Source organism: Trichoplax adhaerens, genomic scaffold (genome assembly GCF_000150275.1).
Source record: "Trichoplax adhaerens TRIADscaffold_12 genomic scaffold, whole genome shotgun sequence".
Taxonomy (NCBI): domain Eukaryota; kingdom Metazoa; phylum Placozoa; class Uniplacotomia; order Trichoplacea; family Trichoplacidae; genus Trichoplax; species Trichoplax adhaerens.
Window position 1 is genome coordinate 1,444,298 of NW_002060954.1, and position 20,450 is coordinate 1,464,747.

The window sequence follows — 20,450 nt, forward strand, 5'->3', positions numbered from 1 at the left end:
CAAATTGCAGTTAAATATCAATAAAATACATTATATTGCATTATCATGATTATAGCCAACCTAGACCTACCATCTAGAAGTTACTTATGAATAATTTACAATAATTACTCTATACATATTTACTGAAGCACTTGTAATCAATTGACTAGATATCTCGCAATGAATAGTATGAAAACTACAAGTATAGTAACGTTGTCGGACACGAAATATTCAAGATAATAACAACGAATCCTTACATTGTACACGTGCGAGTACTGTACGACATGCTAGTTACACCCACACCAGATAACCTAGAGCTTCACTTAAATACGTACTTTAATATTATTATTTTTACTCCCCAGATATCATACTTAAAAAGTTTTAAATTGCCAACTTTCTAGAAATGTATGTTAATATTGAAGATATAAGTGGCCGGGTACTGTACGAATGTAAAGTTTCGCTGAGAGTATGGGGTACACATCATTTAAGAAACAACTGGTAGTAGCAAATATGATAAGAATTCGATCAACTATCCAGCAATCCCACACCAGTTAATATTCTTAGTATGAAATCATTAAATTACGTTATTTACACTCTTGGCCAGTAAGTTAACAATTGATAAAGTATATTATCGTGATTAGTGTAGCCAATTCAAGTAATACTCTAGAGACGTTATCAACTTAATACACGATTTTATTTCTGGTAATGATACTCAATGTAGCCAAAACAATTTCAATTTATAGTCTAATCATTGTACAACAAACGAAGAGTCCATATGTGTAAAACACATAATCCAAAAACAAACTTTAAAGCAATGATATTAGGCTCTGATTTGGTTACATATCTATTATTTATCCGATAAATGAAATAAACTCAACGATTACTATCCATCTGGATCACTTGAAGTAAATATATTTCACTTTTATACAAAAGGATTCCATAAATACTACAAACCAATTGTATAAGAACGTCCATTTGGGTTGTGCAACCCTGAAATATAAGGGTTTGTGACACACCATTCATACCAAACTTTCGATGCCGATGATTTTCGCCAAAAATGAACATCAATTCTTGATTCCGCTTTCACATATATCGGTTCCTAACATTTTAAATCGCAGTATCCAAGTCATCAGGGTTAATAGTCAAATTTTTACAATAAAATTCTATTGGTATAATTTACCAAATCAACACATAGCGCTCTATAAAACTTGATTATCACTAAGTAACGTGCAATAGCTCTTTCGGTAACTAACCCTTAATGGAAACATAATTGGAAACCAGCTAAACATCCCTTCAGAATGACGTTCAGGAACAGTACCTAATCAATAAACAGCAATTATAAATTATTGATAACTAAACCATAATGCAATAGACTCTGAAAGTGATACAACAAACATACTTACTTATAGTCACATTTTTATATAAAATAGCTTCAAAGTATCCAGCAAAACCAGTCAAAACAGTATCTTTTGAAGGTGATTGATAAGTTAAGCAAATATATCTATCATTACTCCTAGATCCTGTAAAATAATTAATATTATTAAGTGCTTTACTTTCCATTAATAAATTATCAGTTATTCCATTTAATAATTACTTACCAGAGCCTGAATTAGGATGGCTGAACGAAAAACATTCCAACGGATCCGAGAATATATGTACATTATGCAGATGAACAACGAAGGGAGTTTCAAACGAAATCTATCGCAATCAAAGTATACTAATAGAATTACATTGAGATAGCGACCTTGGATGAAATAATTAAGCAATATCTAACAATGAAATTTCAATGCATAATCACGAACAGCTATAATCTTCCAATATCATGCGCGTATAGTCATAGATTTACTCGTAAGTAGTAATTCAGCATTCATCTACTACTATTTTATAAAAAACCATTTGTGAAAACCTTATACCGATTTCATGTAATTATGGTGCTTAATAATTTTGTTATTTATCGATACTAAACGTATATTGCTGACAATTATGAACTGCAGTGTATGAATGTAAGAGTATTGTAAGGAATACTCATAGATAAGATCAATATTTTTGTAATATTTCCATCATTATTTTATAGTACCAGAGGGGCATATACTGAACTCATAATTATTACCAGTGGATGCCTATCTTTCTCCCTACAGTCTCTAACTTCATTATATAACTTTGAAGACGAAAAAGGTGACAAATACGACGAATATTTGGATGGAATGGAAATACCGCCCTCTAAAGAAGATAATTCTAAATTAATTGCGCTGTGATACATTTATTTCCAATTAATGAAAGTTATCAATAGAATAGAATATTTGAAGTATATTAATTCTTTATCTGATGTTATAGCACTATAGGATATATATATATATATACCATTCAAGTACTTCATAGCACCATCCAAGCATTCTGGAGAGAGTTCGTTATCACCAAATGATCCTAGCAGTTCGCTTACGATAATATCGGCCTACGATAATTAATGATATAATGACAAATAAAGACATGTAACTGATCGTGCTAAAAATTATCTGGTATTTTTCTTTTTTAACAGTCAAACAATGCTACAGCAACATTGTAATCAGTTAATAATCAACGAACAACAATAAACTATAAAATTACCTTGCATGGGGGCTCCCATTCTCTCATATCCGTTGATACAACCGTCACTTGGTCTCCCCATTCTACTGCTTTCAAATTTTGTAATCTAATATTCGATATTAAATGTCAAAAATTTACTTGGTATTACCCATTTCATAATATGCTTACTTGACAACTTAATACATGTCATAACTGATCTATAATTTATAATCGAATAACAATTTACTGCCAATACATTTATGACATACGTAATGACGGCATTAGGATTTTTTTCTATCGCATATACAGTCAACTTGGTTTGTAAACTATAACCAGCACGTAAAGTAGCTTTCACTAGCGGTCCTCGGCCAGCCCCTAAAACCATTACAACACTAAATCCAATAGAATTATTACCATTACCGTAATACCTATCATATTATGAGAAGTAACGCGTAAGATTAGTTAATAAGGGTTAGATATACTAATACATACGTTTCGTTATGATTACTCTCTATACGGTCAAGAAGCGCCAGATAGATTGCCTGTTAAAAATGACGATAAATGAATATTCTCAATAATGCATAGTATAGTAGAAAACATTATATGAGTACTATATAAAACAGCCTACCTCTTCATATCGCGCATACTTAACAGGATCTTTTTCAAAAACTTCATAGGTTTGAGAATCTAAATTATCCATTAGTGGCTAATAATAGATTATTTTATATAAGAACAGGTTATCAACCTTTTAAATCGCGATACTTTCATTTAAGGTATTTTAAGTAGTAACGAAGGTTAACACCCAGTACTTGTAAATTAACCTGTAATGGCCACTGTAAGTAATCTCCGTAACCACGCACAAACTTTTGGTAATCGTCTAAAGGCGGTTGATTCTAATGCAGTATGATAATGCAAAATAAGAACTGGAAGCTATCACATAATAGAATAATCTTAGAAAAAATCCGCGAGAATAATCGCGCCGAGATATTAAAGTATTTTTATTTTGAACAAACTTCATGAACGTGCTCCAAATATTGAAAATAAGAATTAGAGCCCTAAAAGTAATAAAATTTAATATTTGTAACACCCTTTCCATGATAATTCTCCAAATCTATCAAATCTTTACATTAACTACTTTGATACCTTGGTAGGATCTTGGCAATTACCAGATACAATACTTTGGATTCTTAACTGGCGTATAAAAGATCATCATCAATTAATTAATTGCACTAACAAGAATCGCAAGACGTACTATAAATTATTAAAATTCGGTTAGCCGTATTATTTATTTTATGGCAAGATTATTTCCAATACAATAACATACCTTAAAAAATCGCTTAGCCATTTCCTGATGGCCACGACTTAAAACAGGATAACCTATCATAAATGTTTAAGGCAATCAGATAATGAATCTTTGTACTATGAATATTCTTTCAGCTATTGTAAAAAGAAAATTATGTAATGACGATTAAGGTGTCAACTTATGAATGCAATTTTATTCACAGATCACTAATAAATTTGATATTACCTATCTTATTTTGTATCAAAAGCAGTAGAATATTCAACTATAATAATCAAGCTTACCTTTTTTATTTGTACGAAAAATACTAGTAGGAAACGATAAACACTTGATAGGCTCGCCAAACCATCTATCGATTTCAACATCTGTCGGTAAAGCCTGGGTTACTTCCAGCACTATTATAAGTCAACAAGATTAAGGGAGTTGATAGCCATTACAATACTAGCACCGTAAACCTAGTACTTGTCAGTGCTAATGTTATAAGCTACAGTTTTATTATAAATAGTGAACAGTGTAAGATTTTCGATCGACTACAAAATAGAAGCACAATTACTAAGATATTAATAAGAATTTCGTAATACAAAAGGAGCTACTTTCACTATCGTTATTGCTTTTAACGTATCCTAACTTACTGTACCTAGCCCGAGTCTCTTATGAAAACTGCACATAGATCTCAAGGTATTCCACCTTCATAAATAAATAGTATAATTGAAGGTGTATGCAAAATATCCAATCATCAACTCTTAAACATTTACTGTAGATATTCATATATTTAAGTTTGGATAGTCTAATAGCTACGTTTAGTGCTACTTACCATCCCCAGGGGTCTTCAAGGGCGGTATCCTAAATATAAAATTAACAGGTAATCATATACGTGAAAGTAACCCAGTAGGTAAGAATAATATCAATAAAATACTACAACAAGGAAAACTTTATAATACAGGAGATTTTCATATATGCAACATGCAATACCCTTACAGCATCATTTCCATTATTAGTGGCACATAATGGCACTTGAATCCAAACCTGATTGAAAAATGAAAATAAACTGATTTGTAAATCAAATTCAATAATCGAATATACAAATGCTATTACCAGTATACGCAAAATTATTTTATCTAAATAAGCAAGATCAACACAGGGACTGCTAGAAAGATATAGGGACGGCAAGTGGCCATTCAGTGCAAAATAATGAGGGGGGCTATCACTTTTCTGATCATTCTACTCTACGCAGCCGCTCCAACCGTATATCACACTGTACAAGATCAATTAAGCAGCTAATTTGGGAGAATATAACATATCGTTTCAGTTGAGATGATCAGTAAAATAGTCGCCGCCCTCATTTTTAGTGTACTGAATGACCACCTTTCCTGTCCCTCTTTTTCTTTTTACTGTAGTAGTCCTGGATCAACATAACTACGATGATGCGGTCATTATAGGAATCCAAATTGAACATTTTCTAAATTAGTAACACCCAAGCCTTTGTCTAATTGTATTTGCTTTAAGTGCAATCATCTTTCGCACAAACATCATTTATAATGCACTGAAAAAATGAGTATACAGCACCTACAGAGAAAGATTTCTTACCTGTTGATGTCCCAACGACGTATTCAAATAACTGTTTAAAATGCTAGCCAATCTGGCGACAGAACCGCCATTAAGTTGGACAGTGATTGCTGGCAGTGAGAGATGGCTTGCGTACGATAGTTCCTGGTTCAGGGCCTAAAGAAAATAATATGCAATAATAATTGCATAACATAGTCATCATACGTATGAAAATATCTAGAGGTAGTATAACCGGGTACAGCAGCAGAAATGAGCTCTTGGAAATTGTTTGATCTAGCAAAATATAGCTCGTGCTTTATATGCTGTATCCAGCCTATCAACTGTCAATAAAGGTACAAGTTTATACGGTAGGTTACCTTTTCAGAATTATAGCGCGTTGCTTCATCTACAGAATCAGGTAAAATCCAAGGTGAAATCTTGCCCACAATAGAGGAGCTCCATTCTTTATAGATAATAAATTGAGGTGAAAATTTTTGCAGGAATCTTATTAGTACTGTAAATCATTACTATACAGTACAGTAATACGCGTATACAACAATGTTTCAATGAATCTACTATTTGTTTACGTAGGTTCGGCAAAGGAATTATCCGAGCCTATACTATAACTTGCATTGCATTTCATAGGTAAGTAATACAAAAAAATGTTCATTGATGGCTAACCTTGGCCAGATAATAAAGCGTCTGGTACAGCAAAAAGTCCTCCGCGATTTCGAGCAGGTCCTTCGATAAATTCACGTTTGCAACGTGGATGAGAAATGGGTGTGCAAACAAAGTCAAACCTATCCACGATTCAATGGAAATTTTAACCGCCTGTAAACCGCTTATAGTCATGATTCTCATCCTATCAGCAATAATACTATATTTACCCAGCTTCAGTAGCCGATGTAACAGCTACTCGTAAATCGGGAACGTGAAAGAAATCAATGCCACAAGAGAACCTTCTTCCTTGATTGTCAGCCATGATGGATTTAAAATTCGCGCTTGCTCATTTGTCCTAACACGTGCGACGTCCCCTGACGAACTCAGTCAAGCGAATGGATACCGGCATACCCATACAGTACATCGGACGCCATATGATAGCCTCATAGTATCAGATAGTATAAGACCTAGCGATGGCGAAATTTCTCTTCTACCTAGCTAATCAAATCCTAGAATAGAATTGAACTCAAGTCGATGGTATAGCATGGGACAGTATAGTACAATAGTCTGCAGGAAAAGTAATACAGTACAGTGTACAGTACAAAGTCTAGATCATAAATGTTCAGTATCATACTGGACGTACTGTAGACCGTAAGCTTCCCCCGGTCAGCAGTCCACCCGAACGAATTCAAGATGTCCATCCTGCAAACAAGCCTCCTCAGTAGCTTTTTAATTTCTACAAAGGTATTCTTTTAAGTGACTGTACGCCTACAGTTAGTCAATTTATTTTCCTAGAGAAGATTATGATACCTGTCAGATAGGAGCGGTAAAGCTACAATCTCTTAATGATTTGTATTAAGCTTTCATCACGTCGTATTAGTGAATTCATGAATTAGAATGATCGATACAGCTTTGCAATCTGTCGACCTGTAATAGCAAATTATATATAGTTTAAAGAGTGCTATAGAACCTTGATGAAGAAAGTTTGAATGCAGTATTACACCAGCTCCAAGCCATCGTTATTTGCTCATAATACAAATGCCCTTCCTATTTTAATGTATATACTACACTCTATTAACATTACTCTTTCATTTGCATTGTACTCTAGCTGCATACGTACGTACATTTGGTTAACATGTTGCTTTCGTGAATATCCTAGGTAGGTCGCAATAGTTTATTGCAGCCATTCCAATTTGGGATAAGACACCTGAAAGTTAGAATTAAACCTCCTCAACCTAAATTAAGTGAAATTAAGTGGAAATTCGATGATAATATGGACTATGGTATCTACTCAGCTTCGTCAGGCTATATTAAAGAAGCTTCATTCGAAGCAGGTAGAGTGGCTATAAGAAGATTAACCAACGTTCGCAATTTCTGGGTTGCAGAAGCTACTGTACCGGTGACTAAGAAAGGTATAGGATCTAGAATGGGTAAAGGCAAAGGCAAACTACACCACTATGTCAAAATCGTTAAACCAGGCGACAAGTTGTTTGAATTTGATTGTAACAATGAATACTTAGCACGAGCGGCATTTAGAGCTGTTACCTTTAAGCTGCCAGTGAGGACCAAACTAAGGATTCGACCTAATACACAATCAGACAAGATTTAATTTGCTATTTTCTGTTTTACTCTTAACGATCATAATTGTACATTAATAACGCGAGGACAAAGCGCTCATGCCACGCATTTATATATATATATAATAATTTGAAATTCTATTGATAACACGATACTCGTATACTATACGTTAAAGATTGATCGCTTTGAAAATCTAGCGACATACTTACAGATATAAATTCAATTTTTAACGATTTGTTTACATTGCATAGGCATTCATCTACTAGATCAGAGGATTGATCTATACCCGTGATGCCTTAAACCAATCCATTGTATTAGTAATTTTTGTATTTGCCAAATTAACTTGTGGTTCTTGCCTAAGCTGCTTTGACTGTTTTATCAATTATGCAAAACATCACATGATTTTGTACTGTATAAGTGTACATATACATAGAGAGCGCCTTTGCGCTTCAATATTACCGTATGTACAATGTGAGAAATTAATGATATTGTATTTATACCTCATCAAAAACAGATAATAAAAAATAATAATATCCATATTCTTAATTTTGTATACCTGAGCTGCGAGTGTCTTCCATGGAAACAATATTATTATTCAATCATCTGCCTTATCATTCATCTAGTTTCTACTATGCCGTCTTAAAACAGTAACAGTATACTTTATCATCTGTTATTATGCTTCCAGTAAACAAGCCATGGCTATCAAGAGCAGTTTACTGTAGCACTGTAATGCATAAACATGCATATGATGTACAGTACTGTATAAAAATAATTCACTTTAGCACAAGCTATAATCGCATGAAATTCATGAAAAATATTATTCAATAAATATTATTAATGACGGACATCAGATTCTTCTCTGGCTCAATGCTAAATCTTTCCTATATTACTGTAGCGACTACCTCATGATTGTATCTTCCTGCCGTACTAAATAGTAAAGTTATAATAACGTCAGTACATGGAAGACCCCTCATTTCATACTATAACTTGCAGTTTACTCAAGCACATGGCCAAATCGCATGAAATTAACAAAACAAGTTGGCTTTTCGTGCTTGTCTCTCTCTACACCACATTTTGCACTATCGGTTGCATCCTATAATTATTGTTACTTCGAGAAATCAATTTCTATACTACATTTTTGAAACCCAAAGTTCTTATGAGCTTACTCTTGAGTAGGACGAATCTTTCAAGACATAACATAAGGTAAATCAACTACGACGATCAACGATTCATTGCTATGTTGCGTACATTAATTAATAAAAAAGAAATAGTAGGACAGAGCGCAGTATTGCGGTGCTGCAGGCCACCAGCTTTTGCAATGACCTGACTGTTATTAATGAATTAATTAAAGCACTACCTGTACCACCTGTACTGATGGTGCTTTTCAAACACTTTACTGTTCTAAACAGTACTGTTACACCTGTCGATGGTTTACGTTTGTGCGCATACATACCGTAGGTACAGTATCCATGTGTATCTGGATACTGTACTGTACTGTACTGTAGACTGCTCTTCGCTGCTACAAAATCTCTCTGCTGCGTTGTCCACCTCCTCCATGTGCACCGGTGATTGCATCTCGTCGAGCTGTATTTACTGTTAGTTATATGCATTAATTAAGCCCTAAGTACGGTAAATTCTTGTGTACGTAGCAAATAGCTGGTTAGGGAATTATTGAATTTATAACTCTTTACTTGCATCAAGAATATTCAAGTTGAACTACTAGCTTAATTGAATGGTGACGGTCTGAGATTGCGACTTCGACATTATTAAACAGCGCTCAGTTGGTTATTGCAAGACGATTTATATATCAATTCAAATTGGTATGACATCCATGCAACTAAAGCAGTTTATCATCGTATGATAAAAATGAGTAAGCAAGATTCTCATCGTCTAGATAGTGATACTTTAAGTTACTTTAAAAGAGTAAAAGAAGTTATCCAAGATGACTCCTTTGAAAATGATGAAGATAAATCTATGTTTGTCCAAAATGTTTTCGAGCAAGTGCTGGACAAGACAATCGAGCTGTGCAAGCATCAAAATACATCCTTAATTTTAGAGCAATTAATACCTATGATGAATCATAATCAAATTTGCGCATTTGATGCTAAATTGAAGGAATCTTTTAAGTCGTTAGCAACAGATCGTGCAGGTAGTCATGTAATCCAAGCAGTTATCGCCAAGATAACAAAATTATTACAAGAGAACAATTTAAAAGAGAAAATTCTGACTATGTATATGGAATTGATTTGTCAAACTTGCCAAATAGTTCAGCAAGAAATAACTACTTTGATATTTGATACTTATGCTTCTCATATCTTAAGACAAATCTTGGTACTTATAAGTGGCTTACGTACTACTGATAATAACTTGGATAAACCATCACAACCTGTAAAATTAAGACATAAAGAGGCCAATTCAATTGATTATTACTTACAGAAAGAATTGAACATTGCTATTAGAAAACCATTGAACAATAGATTGATGGAATTAACAACAGAAATTACTTCAAAATGCAACTTTAACCACATCATAACAAACACTATGAGTTGTTCAGTACTAGAGGTCCTCCTCACAGCTCTCGCTAAAGGCAATACACCATCATGTAGGGATTTAATTCTAAAAATTATAGGTGAAATTGATTCTTTTAACCTTCGACATCATGATAGCAGGTGATTATTCTTACTCTTTAAATTGTACTTTAAACGGCTTACTGAATCTTTCTGATCTATCAATTAAGCCGCTGGCATAATACGTACTCTCATATGCTAGCGAAACCATCATGTGCATCTCCTTTCCATATGCGTATATTACACTGTTGATGGGCACGTACAATCTATAAAAGTTCTAACCGTTACCTGAATTTTTTATTTCAGCTCTAGTATTTTACCTTGCTTCAGCCATCCTGTTGTTAGTCACCTTTTCGACAAGATCCTGCAAGTTGCATCTGCTAACACTCTGGATCACGTCTATTCCAAATATCTTAAGAATTCTCTATTGACGATGTCCCTTCATCCAATTGCTAATCACTCCGTACAAAATTTTATATCTCATAGCCAATTCGAAACTCAAGTATGGCTAATTACCGATAAAATGAAATTATGAAGCGTTATACTGATACAATAATTTAGTAATTATTGCATTAATTACGACGTACTTTTGCCTTATATACTATTTATGACGGCAGTTATAATTAAAATTATATCCTTGATACAGATATCGTAGTGTCCTCCTATTAATACATTGTATCAGATGCTGATCTTACCGCAGATTTTGTTATTTAATTTTTAGATAGAAAGTGCCATGAGCGAGCTCTCAGATTATTTCGAAGATATCTTTGCTGTTGGCCACTGTGGTATTATTGTTAGTATGCTCCAGACTGGTGTTCGGTATCCTAAGTATCAAAAGAAATTATGGAAGTCGCTTGTTACAGCATTTCATGTAACAGAAGATCAAGACTACTACAACAAATGTGTCCTATTGATTATCACATTAAGCACATACGAAGTATATTTTAACGTTGAAAATGTAGGTATCATACCAAATAAGAAATAATCATAGTGTAACTGGTGATTACGCAAGATGAGTTAAACGATATTTTAATGTAGTAATATAATATATAAACAATAGTTAGTGTATTCCTTATACTGCTTTCAGTAGTGTTCGTAATTGCCACAAAATTGACAAATTAATACGTATATATCTCGTTTCCGTTATTTTATTTCAATAAACATATTTTATTTACTCCTTTTCTAGACCGATGGTGATACAGAAAATAAGACTCTAACGGAAATTAATCATTTTGGAGCTTTGATTCTACAATCGTTATTTAAGTTTAACAGCAATTCCGACCTATTAAAGAGTTGGTTTCTATTAAAACGTGAGGAATTACTTTTCATTGCATGCGATATAACTGGCAATCATATTATTGAAGCTTTTTTTGAAAGTTCAACCATTTCTTATAAGAAAAAAAAGAAATTGATCGATCTTTACAAGGTAACTTACCAAATATGAAGATGAAGATACGATCAATAGATGTCATTAACTGAAAAACTACGATTATTTCTATTTGATGAATTCGCTATAGGGATCTTATTGCCATTTAGCTTGCAATAAGTATGGAAGTCGGTCACTGGAATGCTGCTGGCGTGCTGCAGAAATGACTTTGAAGGAAGAAATTGCAAAAGAATTAGTTGAACAAGGATCTAATTTGCGATCTAATTTTTACGGAAAGATTATATTTCATAAATGTAATTTGCAATATTTTAAAAAAAAAATCGAAATGTGGTCATCAAAGGAACAAGCTAAAGATAGAAAGCGACAAACTCTCTCCAGTATATTAGATGAAGTTAACGATAATACTAAACAAGCTAAGAGAGCTTTAGCCAAAAGCTCTAACTTATCTGACTCTAAGAAGGGATCAAATTATTTTGGTAAGGAACTATCATTATTAGGATTTAAGCCACAAAATTTGGAAGAAGCTGATAATGCAGAAAAGGTATGTCAACCCTAAAGTATACGTATTGAACGACTAGCATCAATCTAAATATCTACTTTTTAAGTACACCATGTTTGTTTGTATTACACGCGTAATGGTATGTATTCCTTTTCCAGAATACCGCTACAAGTTCCAAAACTACCACTGATTGTATAGATGAAGTATTTGGCAAAGCAAATATGGACAATAAGGGTAACATACAATCGAAGAAATTAAAAACGCAGGTGTCAGAAGAACAACAAGGTGATAACTCGGAAGTAAAGAAAGACATGCAACCTATCTTAGAAGCGATTACTTCTATCAAAAAAAGAAAAAAATCAAAAAAGACTACGAAACGAAAGTTTATGTCTTAAATTAAATACCGCAGGAAGTTATTTTAATGATATAACATTTTTAACATGCAATTCAGAAAACTAATGACCTTTCCGATAGAGCGGAGTCCAGATAATGTCTATTCTCAGTCACAATTTATGGATGATAGCAAAACGTCATTTTTTGATCAGCTTTATTTATATACGTGTAAGCAGCATTTGATTGATTGTCATTTGAAGGATGAAATAGAATTGAAGTATGAAATTTGATATACGAGTAAGTGTTAACTGTGCTAGCGCGGTCACAATGTAATGACTGTTGTCTGTAGTAGTAAAACAAATAAAAATGTTGAACACTCGTAGCGTAATACTATCGCTGTAGATTAGAATCGTATAATAACTCATTTTTCATCTAGATGAGAATTGTAAGCAACTTATGATCTATGATACGCAGTATTTGATGAAAGTTTCAGAAAAGAATCCAAAATTATGCGATTCTGCTAACACTGTATTGCATTAGCAGCTAAGTTATTCATTCATTTTTTTCCTTTCTTTCTGCACTAGCAGAAACGTTAATTGGATATTAATCTGATTTTGGAAAACTTTATAATAATGAATTATAACTATACTAGGCTCTCTGTTTACAGAAGATAGTATATCATGCGGAAGATTTTTTCAAAAAATGGCGTATGATATCCATACTATCTTTAATTTCAAAGTTTTTGAGAGGTTCGAGAGTCTGCACCAGTGGCGTAAACGAACCCAAGCTAAAAATAGTCTGCAGTGGAGACGACTTCTCTTCCCTTTGCAGTTTGTCTATACAGTATGTACGTACTACACTAATAGCAGTGTCTGTACCATAAATCTGTATAGAACATGGAGGTCTTTTTTGACCTAGTATGAGATTTTGTGTACTTTACAGTGTACAGTGTACCGTACTGTACTTTACAGTCCACCGTACTGTATTTTACAGTCCACTGTACTGTACGTACTGTACCGTATCATGCTCAGGACAAAGGCTTATTTCGTTAAGCGAAAAGGAGCTTCAACTTCAAATTGCATAGTGTGGTATAGTGCTATAGCTAGTGTACGGTACAGTGCGACTCCTTTCGTCGTTCACCTTTCGGGCTGGACTGTACTCAGCGTACTGTAAGTCCTGTAACGCATGACTCATGATGACACAGAGTAAGAGTACTTCAGTGGTGCGAGTGGCTGAAACGGAACTTGATCTTCTTTGGTTGCATTCGCCATGGCTTCCAGTAGTTATGACCGCGCGATTACTGTTTTTTCTCCTGATGGACATCTTTTCCAAGTAGAATATGCTCAAGAAGCTGTTAATAGAGGATCGACAGCGGTAAAGAATCCAATCTTATTTATGATCTATGATGCTTGCTACTAAGATTGCTAGACCTTATCATTGATAAAGATGATACAGTACTTTACTTACATTGGTACGGTAGAATACGGTGGTTCATTAATTCAACAACTTGCCAATTAATTTTATGTTATTTCTGCAGAGAATGAAACATGTTGATATTGTCATGCACTCATAAAGATAAAGTAATGTTATTCCTGATGACTAAGGCTATTACGGTAGATGTTATAGTGTCTTTAGTACATCTCAGAAATCGCGTAGTTGTGTTGTACACGAGCATAGCCATCGGGCAATTTGCAAAAGAAAAAGTACCAATACAACATAGCTTTCTTAGATATTCTTGGCTAAAGTAAAAATGTTTTACTGCTTACGACGTTTCTGAAGGACCAAGCTTATGGGCACTCATTAGCCATTGTAAATGACAACTTTTTGGGGGATTCTCATATTCTTACTAGGTTGGAGTTCGTGGTAAAGATATCGTAGTATTAGGAATCGAAAAGAAATCTGTTGCTAAGCTACAGGATTCGAGGACCATGCGAAAAATTTGTTCTCTAGATGATCATGTATTTATGGCATTTGCAGGTATAGCATGAAGACATGAATAAGACCTCAATTTATTTTATAAAGTGCGATGAAAGTAATACTCGTATATATAAGGTTATAAGATTGTTGTAAATTGATACATACTACTGTAGTAATACGATCACAACAGTACTTAACCAGGTATAGATCTGCTTGCTGATTGATACGCACAAATAATAAAGGCATGCTGTAACCTTTATAAGACAGCAATGCGGATTTATAAACTCTATTTTTTGATTCTGAAATTTGCTCTTATGAAAATTTATCATAATGTATTGTTTCTGCGATCTAATTTTTTGTGCCTAACTTAAGATGAAAACTGAAAATATAATGTACACTGTACTGAATAAAGTGAATGCAATTACTTCTCATAAATTATAGGATTGAACGCTGATGCTCGTATTTTGGTTAATCGGGCTCGCATTGAGTGTCAAAGTCACAAATTAACGGTAGAAGATCCTGTTACTTTGGAATACATCACACGGTATATCGCTGGATTAAAGCAGGTACTGTCAACTCTAAATACGGAATATCTTCGTATTATCTCTTTGTAAAGTTTGTAGACAGGCTTCCTTGTAAAATATTAGTTCTTTAGGATTTGCAATTTATGTTACAGCAGTATACTCAAGTTCTTAATAAATTTCATTTTGTTTCCTTTCAGCGGTATACGCAGAGCAACGGGAGAAGGCCATTTGGAATTTCAACACTAATTGCTGGTTTTGATTACGATCGTACACCTCATCTATACCAAACAGATCCTTCTGGAACTTATCATGAATGGAAGGTTATTATTATCGCAACCTCATATCTATCATATCACTCATACCAAAAATTAAATAAAGTTGCATCTCGACATTTACATTACATCATATCCATGATCTTATTTTTATTCTTCAGGCTAATGTGATAGGTAGAAGTGCAAAAACTGTGCGGGAATTTTTAGAGAAAAATTATAACAGTGAAGCAATCGAATCCGATCAATCTACAATTCGACTAACCGTTCGTGCTCTGTTAGAGGTATCTCATTAATGCATCATTAATCCATTGACTTTTAGTACGATAATCGTATTTGGTACCACATGCTCCTTAACTAAATTATCTCTAGGTTGTGCAATCAGGAGGGAAAAATATTGAGGTTGCTATTATGAAATTTGGCGATGGACTGAAGGTTATTCCCAAAATAAGCAATTGATATATTTTAAAGGTTGTAACGAATTGTCTAATCATAGCTACTGTAAAACTGTCTACTAATAGTTGCTAGAACGTGAACAGTTGGACATAATCGTCGCCGAAATAGACAAGGAAAAGGAAGAGGCAGAAAAGAAGAGAAAACAGAAGAAGAAATAAGGTGTATAAGTTGGCTTTAAAATTATTTTGGTTGCCAATTGTGAATATTACACCTTTGTAAGAATTATGCTACGAAAACTTAGCTAAATTGTATCGATTTCCGTTTCGGTATTATCTATATACTCCTTAGTACAGCGTTCACCGTTGTTGTTAAATTCTTTCGTATTGTTCTTAACTTTCATATTGTTAGTCATTGTCACTTTTTGATCATCATATCTATTCAAAATTTGTTACTTTCCTCTAAAGTATCTTGCTTGTAAGCAAAACTCATAAATAAACACAATAAGTGTCCAATTGATAATCGAAAATCGTCGCTTAATTCTGATTGATTTAATACTTTTTGTTGTGCAACCTTTAACGGACGAAAACTTATCACGCTTACAAAACACTAATTTAAAACAGCTAGTCCATTATTTTGGATATAACATCACATCCTATCATCCAATATAGTTAACTGATGGAATAAAGTAAACCTTTACCTTAATGCCGTAACATTTAACACTATAGATCGTATCATTAATGATAGTATGATAAGGCAACATCACACCAGTAAATTACAATCACGCTAACCAGTAGAAAAAAGAGTATTACAGGATCATCTATAAATATATTTGTTTTATCCACGAGATCGATACAAAGATGCTACATCGTGTATATAAGATCCTACTGGTCGCACTTAGACGTAATCAAATGATTGAAAATTTAATTATGGTGGAGAGACAATCTAAAAATTTGATTAAAAATAAAGTATGTACTCGGATCAGCTTGCCTTAAATGAAATATTTCTGAGAATGTCATTGGCGGATCATCGTCAGTCTAGAAGTTAAAAGATGCATAAATCATTACAATAGTCACTTTTAGTACCTTTTACATGCAGTAAAGTACTGCAACGATTCAATAATAACTCTTTACAATCTAAAAAAAACTCCATTTTAATAATCCAACTTGCAGCGCATTTAATAAGGTGTAGCGATGAATAAAATGCGGTTACTATGTATCTTTATCGTCCAATTATCAGACAGAAACTATCCAAAGTTAATATACTGTATAATTCTGAGAAGCAACAATAACTGTTAATTTACGAATCAATACCATACGCGTATATCTAGTAATTTATCAATTGGGTAGCCAAAAGATCATGCTAAAACTGTAATTATTTTTGCTCATTTATCATGTATTGCAGGTAGAACAGCTAATTATAGCCTAAAGCTAGTAAAATACTGAATTTTTCTTTAATACAAACCCTACACTACACTAAAGAAGATACACAATCAGATTACGTATAACTATATCAACGCAAAGGGCTAGTACATACAATCTGATGAATAAATTTATTTACCTTTAGCTGTCCGATGACAAAAACAAGAACTCCACCTTCAGTTGGCTGAACATCAGTTGTAGTAATTATATGTTTAATAGTCTTAAAAGTTAGCTCCTGTAAGAATGAAACATAAAAATTTAACAGAATTACTAGCTTGCAAACAATCAGTTTAGCTTTCGCCACGTAAAAACTATGAAATACGTTAGGACTCTTCATGAGTCATCAAAAGAATGGCATTGTCAAGTTAATATCAAATTATCATCTCTACTGATTTGATACGCTAATCAATAACAAGGGGATACCGCATTTAAATGAGTCAACTTTACTCGCTGCTAGTGTGTACTTTATACTCTATTAATGAGACCTTGCTTTCTACTCTGTATTAATCTATAAATGTAAGGTAGCAAATACAATCTATCTACAAGAATTTTTGAATTATTTACATTGTTAGTGTTCAGCTATCGTTATACTACTCCTTGTATGGACATCATAGTCCTCTTAATAAATAAAGTTTTGTAACTTTAACCTATATCTGCTACTCTTACACACAATCAATCTGTACAGGACAATTCTTACGTTGGAAAATGTACCTTATTTTACCGTTAACGTACAGTGCTATAGTTGCATAACCAAGTATAGTAACACAATTTGATTAAATACCAGCTTCATGAAGCAGGGTAAAAGCTTGCTATTTGTTTTAATAGTTGAGCAGGAATTTATAATAAAACCTACTCTAATGTAAGATCAAAAACACCTCGTACGCATATCATTAGACTAAAATTGACATCCATCATTTCCTAGCAAGCCGATACATATATATAGACATCTCTATTCCAGTGTACTAACATAGATTTGATACCATCAACATGCATAACTACAATCGATATACAGTCTCAAATATACAAGTAGAATTTTCTGATGGAATACAACCAAAATGTGAGAACAGTAGATATAAAATATTAGCGAATGTAAGCTGCCGGTCAACTACTGCAAAAGCGTTATGTATTGAATTCTTTATTTAATTTACGTACCATTAATTTTTTTACAATACTATCAGGACCTTGGCATGGTGTACCTTCAAATGTTAGCATCGATTGATCTCTCTAAATTCCAAAAATAAATATAATTAACAAGAGTTACTTATAAAATGATAATCTTTGAATAGGGGAAGGGGAATGACGTTTATAGTCCTTGTCTCTCCTTGGCGAAGCCATCTACGCGAGTATTATAAGTTTCGTAAAACGATATGTAAGCTATCTGACATTTTAAAAACTGTTGTGTAGAAAAAGCATAATTTCACCTTTTGCAACATATCAATATGCAAACTATTCTATGACTTTTGGCCATTAGAATGTTGAAGGAGATTATTCGTTTGGTATATCGCATTATGATCATTGCAACATGGTCGTTAACTATATTATGCAATTACTAACTGATTCTAATATATTCACCAAGTCATGTACACCTAAATTCAGCATCAATACTACCTTCATATCTATATTGCAAATACTAAATAAATTATCAGCTTTCCAAATACAGTATAGTACGTAATATATGCGTTACAATTTATTAAACGACCTTCATTTGCTTTGGTGCCTCTTTGTAATAAGTGTCAACGTTTATCACCCATTACGTCAGTGAAATGATACTGTATTTTTTTTTACTTTAAATAGGTATAAGCTTGCTCTAGCATTACTTTAGTATCACTACAGACTAGTTGACAGTCAAAAGTAGTTAACGTTATATATACGCAGTTAAAATGGTCAGCGTTCAGAGTCTACAGCTAAACTGTATAGACAAGAACTCTCCAATTCTATTTAACGTGATAAAGATAAGCGAACTTGTAAAATTGACATACAGTAAGCTCACTAGCAAAACGACAACGACTTTAATGCCAAAGTTGATCATGGTATATAGCATATCATCACTGGCTGTAGCCAATTTTATCCTTTCTGTTGATGCCTCTATACAGTAACACTACCCTGTCATCCTCATTGATGAGTTATGCTTGAATAACTGTACTTAGTGTTGACAGTACTCTCCCAATTTGATTGATAGCAACTTACGTAGAGCATTTGTAGATTAGCCCGGTTCACATCGAAGGCGTTATAATATTGTTGGACGAAGGATTTACCAATACTTTCGTAACTCATTTCTTCTTACTTTTATTCGCTGATATTGGCAGTACTACACAGGAGCAATGTACACTGAAATGAATAGCGCAGTTCACTACTATCTGTTAAACGAGATCGAGTTGATTGCGATGCCACGCACGACGTTAGCAAGAAACTTTTTCGACACGACCCTGCGAAAGTGGGGGTGAAAAACTGTAGTACAGTACAGTACAGTAGGTCTGCGAGTTACAGTACTTTGATTATAGTACTGTAGGTTGCGTACAGTACAGTACAATCTTTACAGTACAATTTGAAATGTCACCCCGCGAAAGTGGGGGTGAAAAACTATACTGTACTGTAGTACTGTACAGTACAGTACAGTACAGTACAGTGCAGTAGGTCTGCGAGTTACAGTACTTTGTACGGTAGTAGATTGCGTACAGTACAGTACAATCTTTACAGTACAATTTGAAATGTCACCCCAATTTTCTATCTATTGGTACTGTAGCTGCCCACTCAGTACTCCAGTGCAAACCGGACTAGGGTGACACTTTAAATTGAATAGACTGTACTGTACTTCAATGAATAACTAGGAAGAAAGTAGACTGTAAGTACAGTACATTTTAACCACGGATTCGTGTCAATTCAAATGGCCAAACTCATTTTTTTTCGGTTTTTCTATGTTAGGGACTTGCAATCCAAAAAAAGAAACCAGACTGTCCAATTTGTCCATGATTGATTGGTTATTAACTACGCAGTACAGTACAGTAATTGGTAATTGATACTACACTGTATACAGTATTCAAAAGTTTTTACATACTGTACTGTACAGTGTACAGTACTGTACTGTAGTGTCCCCAGGGACAGAGTACTGTACTCTACAGTACACTGTACAGTAGTACAGTACAGACAGTACCGTACAGTACTCTATAGTATGTACTGTGTACTGTACTGCACAGTACTATTTTTGTACCGTGTGTACAGTACAGTACAGTGTACAGTACAATACAGTACTGTACTCTGTACTGTACAAAAATTTTTTTTTTTTTTCTTGTCTCCACTGTACGGTACTGGACAATTTACCAGTGGAATGATCTACGTACTGTACAGTACTACAGTATACTGTACGGTGAACGGTAAACTCGTTGTACTGTACAGCAACATCCAGTTGAAAGATCATTTTCGATCGGTGAAAGCTACACTTTGAAGTCAGTGGCATCAATTATTGCAGCGTCTTTTAATCGGATCCATCCTTGCGCTTAATCGCGTCCACGATCGGCT

At 33.8% G+C, this 20,450-nt stretch overlaps 4 protein-coding genes across 4 annotated transcripts; 3 read left to right on the forward strand and 1 right to left on the reverse strand.

Moving 5' to 3' along the window:
* Positions 1–925: 925 nt before the first annotated feature.
* TRIADDRAFT_59862 (uncharacterized protein) lies at positions 926–6,368 on the reverse strand (the record flags this gene model as incomplete). The annotated part of the gene is made up of 21 exons (XM_002115898.1): positions 926–1,078; positions 1,233–1,297; positions 1,383–1,499; positions 1,578–1,677; positions 2,090–2,199; positions 2,341–2,431; positions 2,584–2,668; positions 2,811–2,969; positions 3,034–3,083; positions 3,170–3,247; positions 3,363–3,434; positions 3,685–3,732; positions 3,866–3,918; positions 4,126–4,236; positions 4,479–4,528; positions 4,656–4,684; positions 4,814–4,867; positions 5,429–5,563; positions 5,764–5,849; positions 6,068–6,186; positions 6,274–6,368. The coding sequence occupies 21 exons, from the start codon at positions 6,366–6,368 to the stop codon at positions 926–928; spliced, it is 1,860 nt and encodes a 619-aa protein (XP_002115934.1).
* A 371-nt stretch (positions 6,369–6,739) lies between these two features.
* Positions 6,740–7,655, forward strand: TRIADDRAFT_59863 (uncharacterized protein; the record flags this gene model as incomplete). Its single annotated transcript, XM_002115762.1, has 2 exons — positions 6,740–6,790; positions 7,206–7,655. 2 exons carry the CDS (start codon positions 6,740–6,742, stop codon positions 7,653–7,655), a joined length of 501 nt encoding a protein of 166 aa, XP_002115798.1.
* A 1,835-nt stretch (positions 7,656–9,490) lies between these two features.
* TRIADDRAFT_59864 (uncharacterized protein) lies at positions 9,491–12,472 on the forward strand (the record flags this gene model as incomplete). The annotated part of the gene is made up of 6 exons (XM_002115763.1): positions 9,491–10,293; positions 10,498–10,693; positions 10,913–11,149; positions 11,378–11,617; positions 11,709–12,119; positions 12,236–12,472. 6 exons carry the CDS (start codon positions 9,491–9,493, stop codon positions 12,470–12,472), a joined length of 2,124 nt encoding a protein of 707 aa, XP_002115799.1.
* A 1,199-nt stretch (positions 12,473–13,671) lies between these two features.
* TRIADDRAFT_38177 (expressed hypothetical protein) lies at positions 13,672–15,579 on the forward strand (the record flags this gene model as incomplete). Its single annotated transcript, XM_002115764.1, has 6 exons — positions 13,672–13,784; positions 14,261–14,387; positions 14,769–14,893; positions 15,049–15,171; positions 15,285–15,404; positions 15,493–15,579. Exons 1-6 carry the CDS (start codon positions 13,680–13,682, stop codon positions 15,577–15,579), a joined length of 687 nt encoding a protein of 228 aa, XP_002115800.1. The 5' UTR covers positions 13,672–13,679.
* Positions 15,580–20,450: the final 4,871 nt, after the last annotated feature.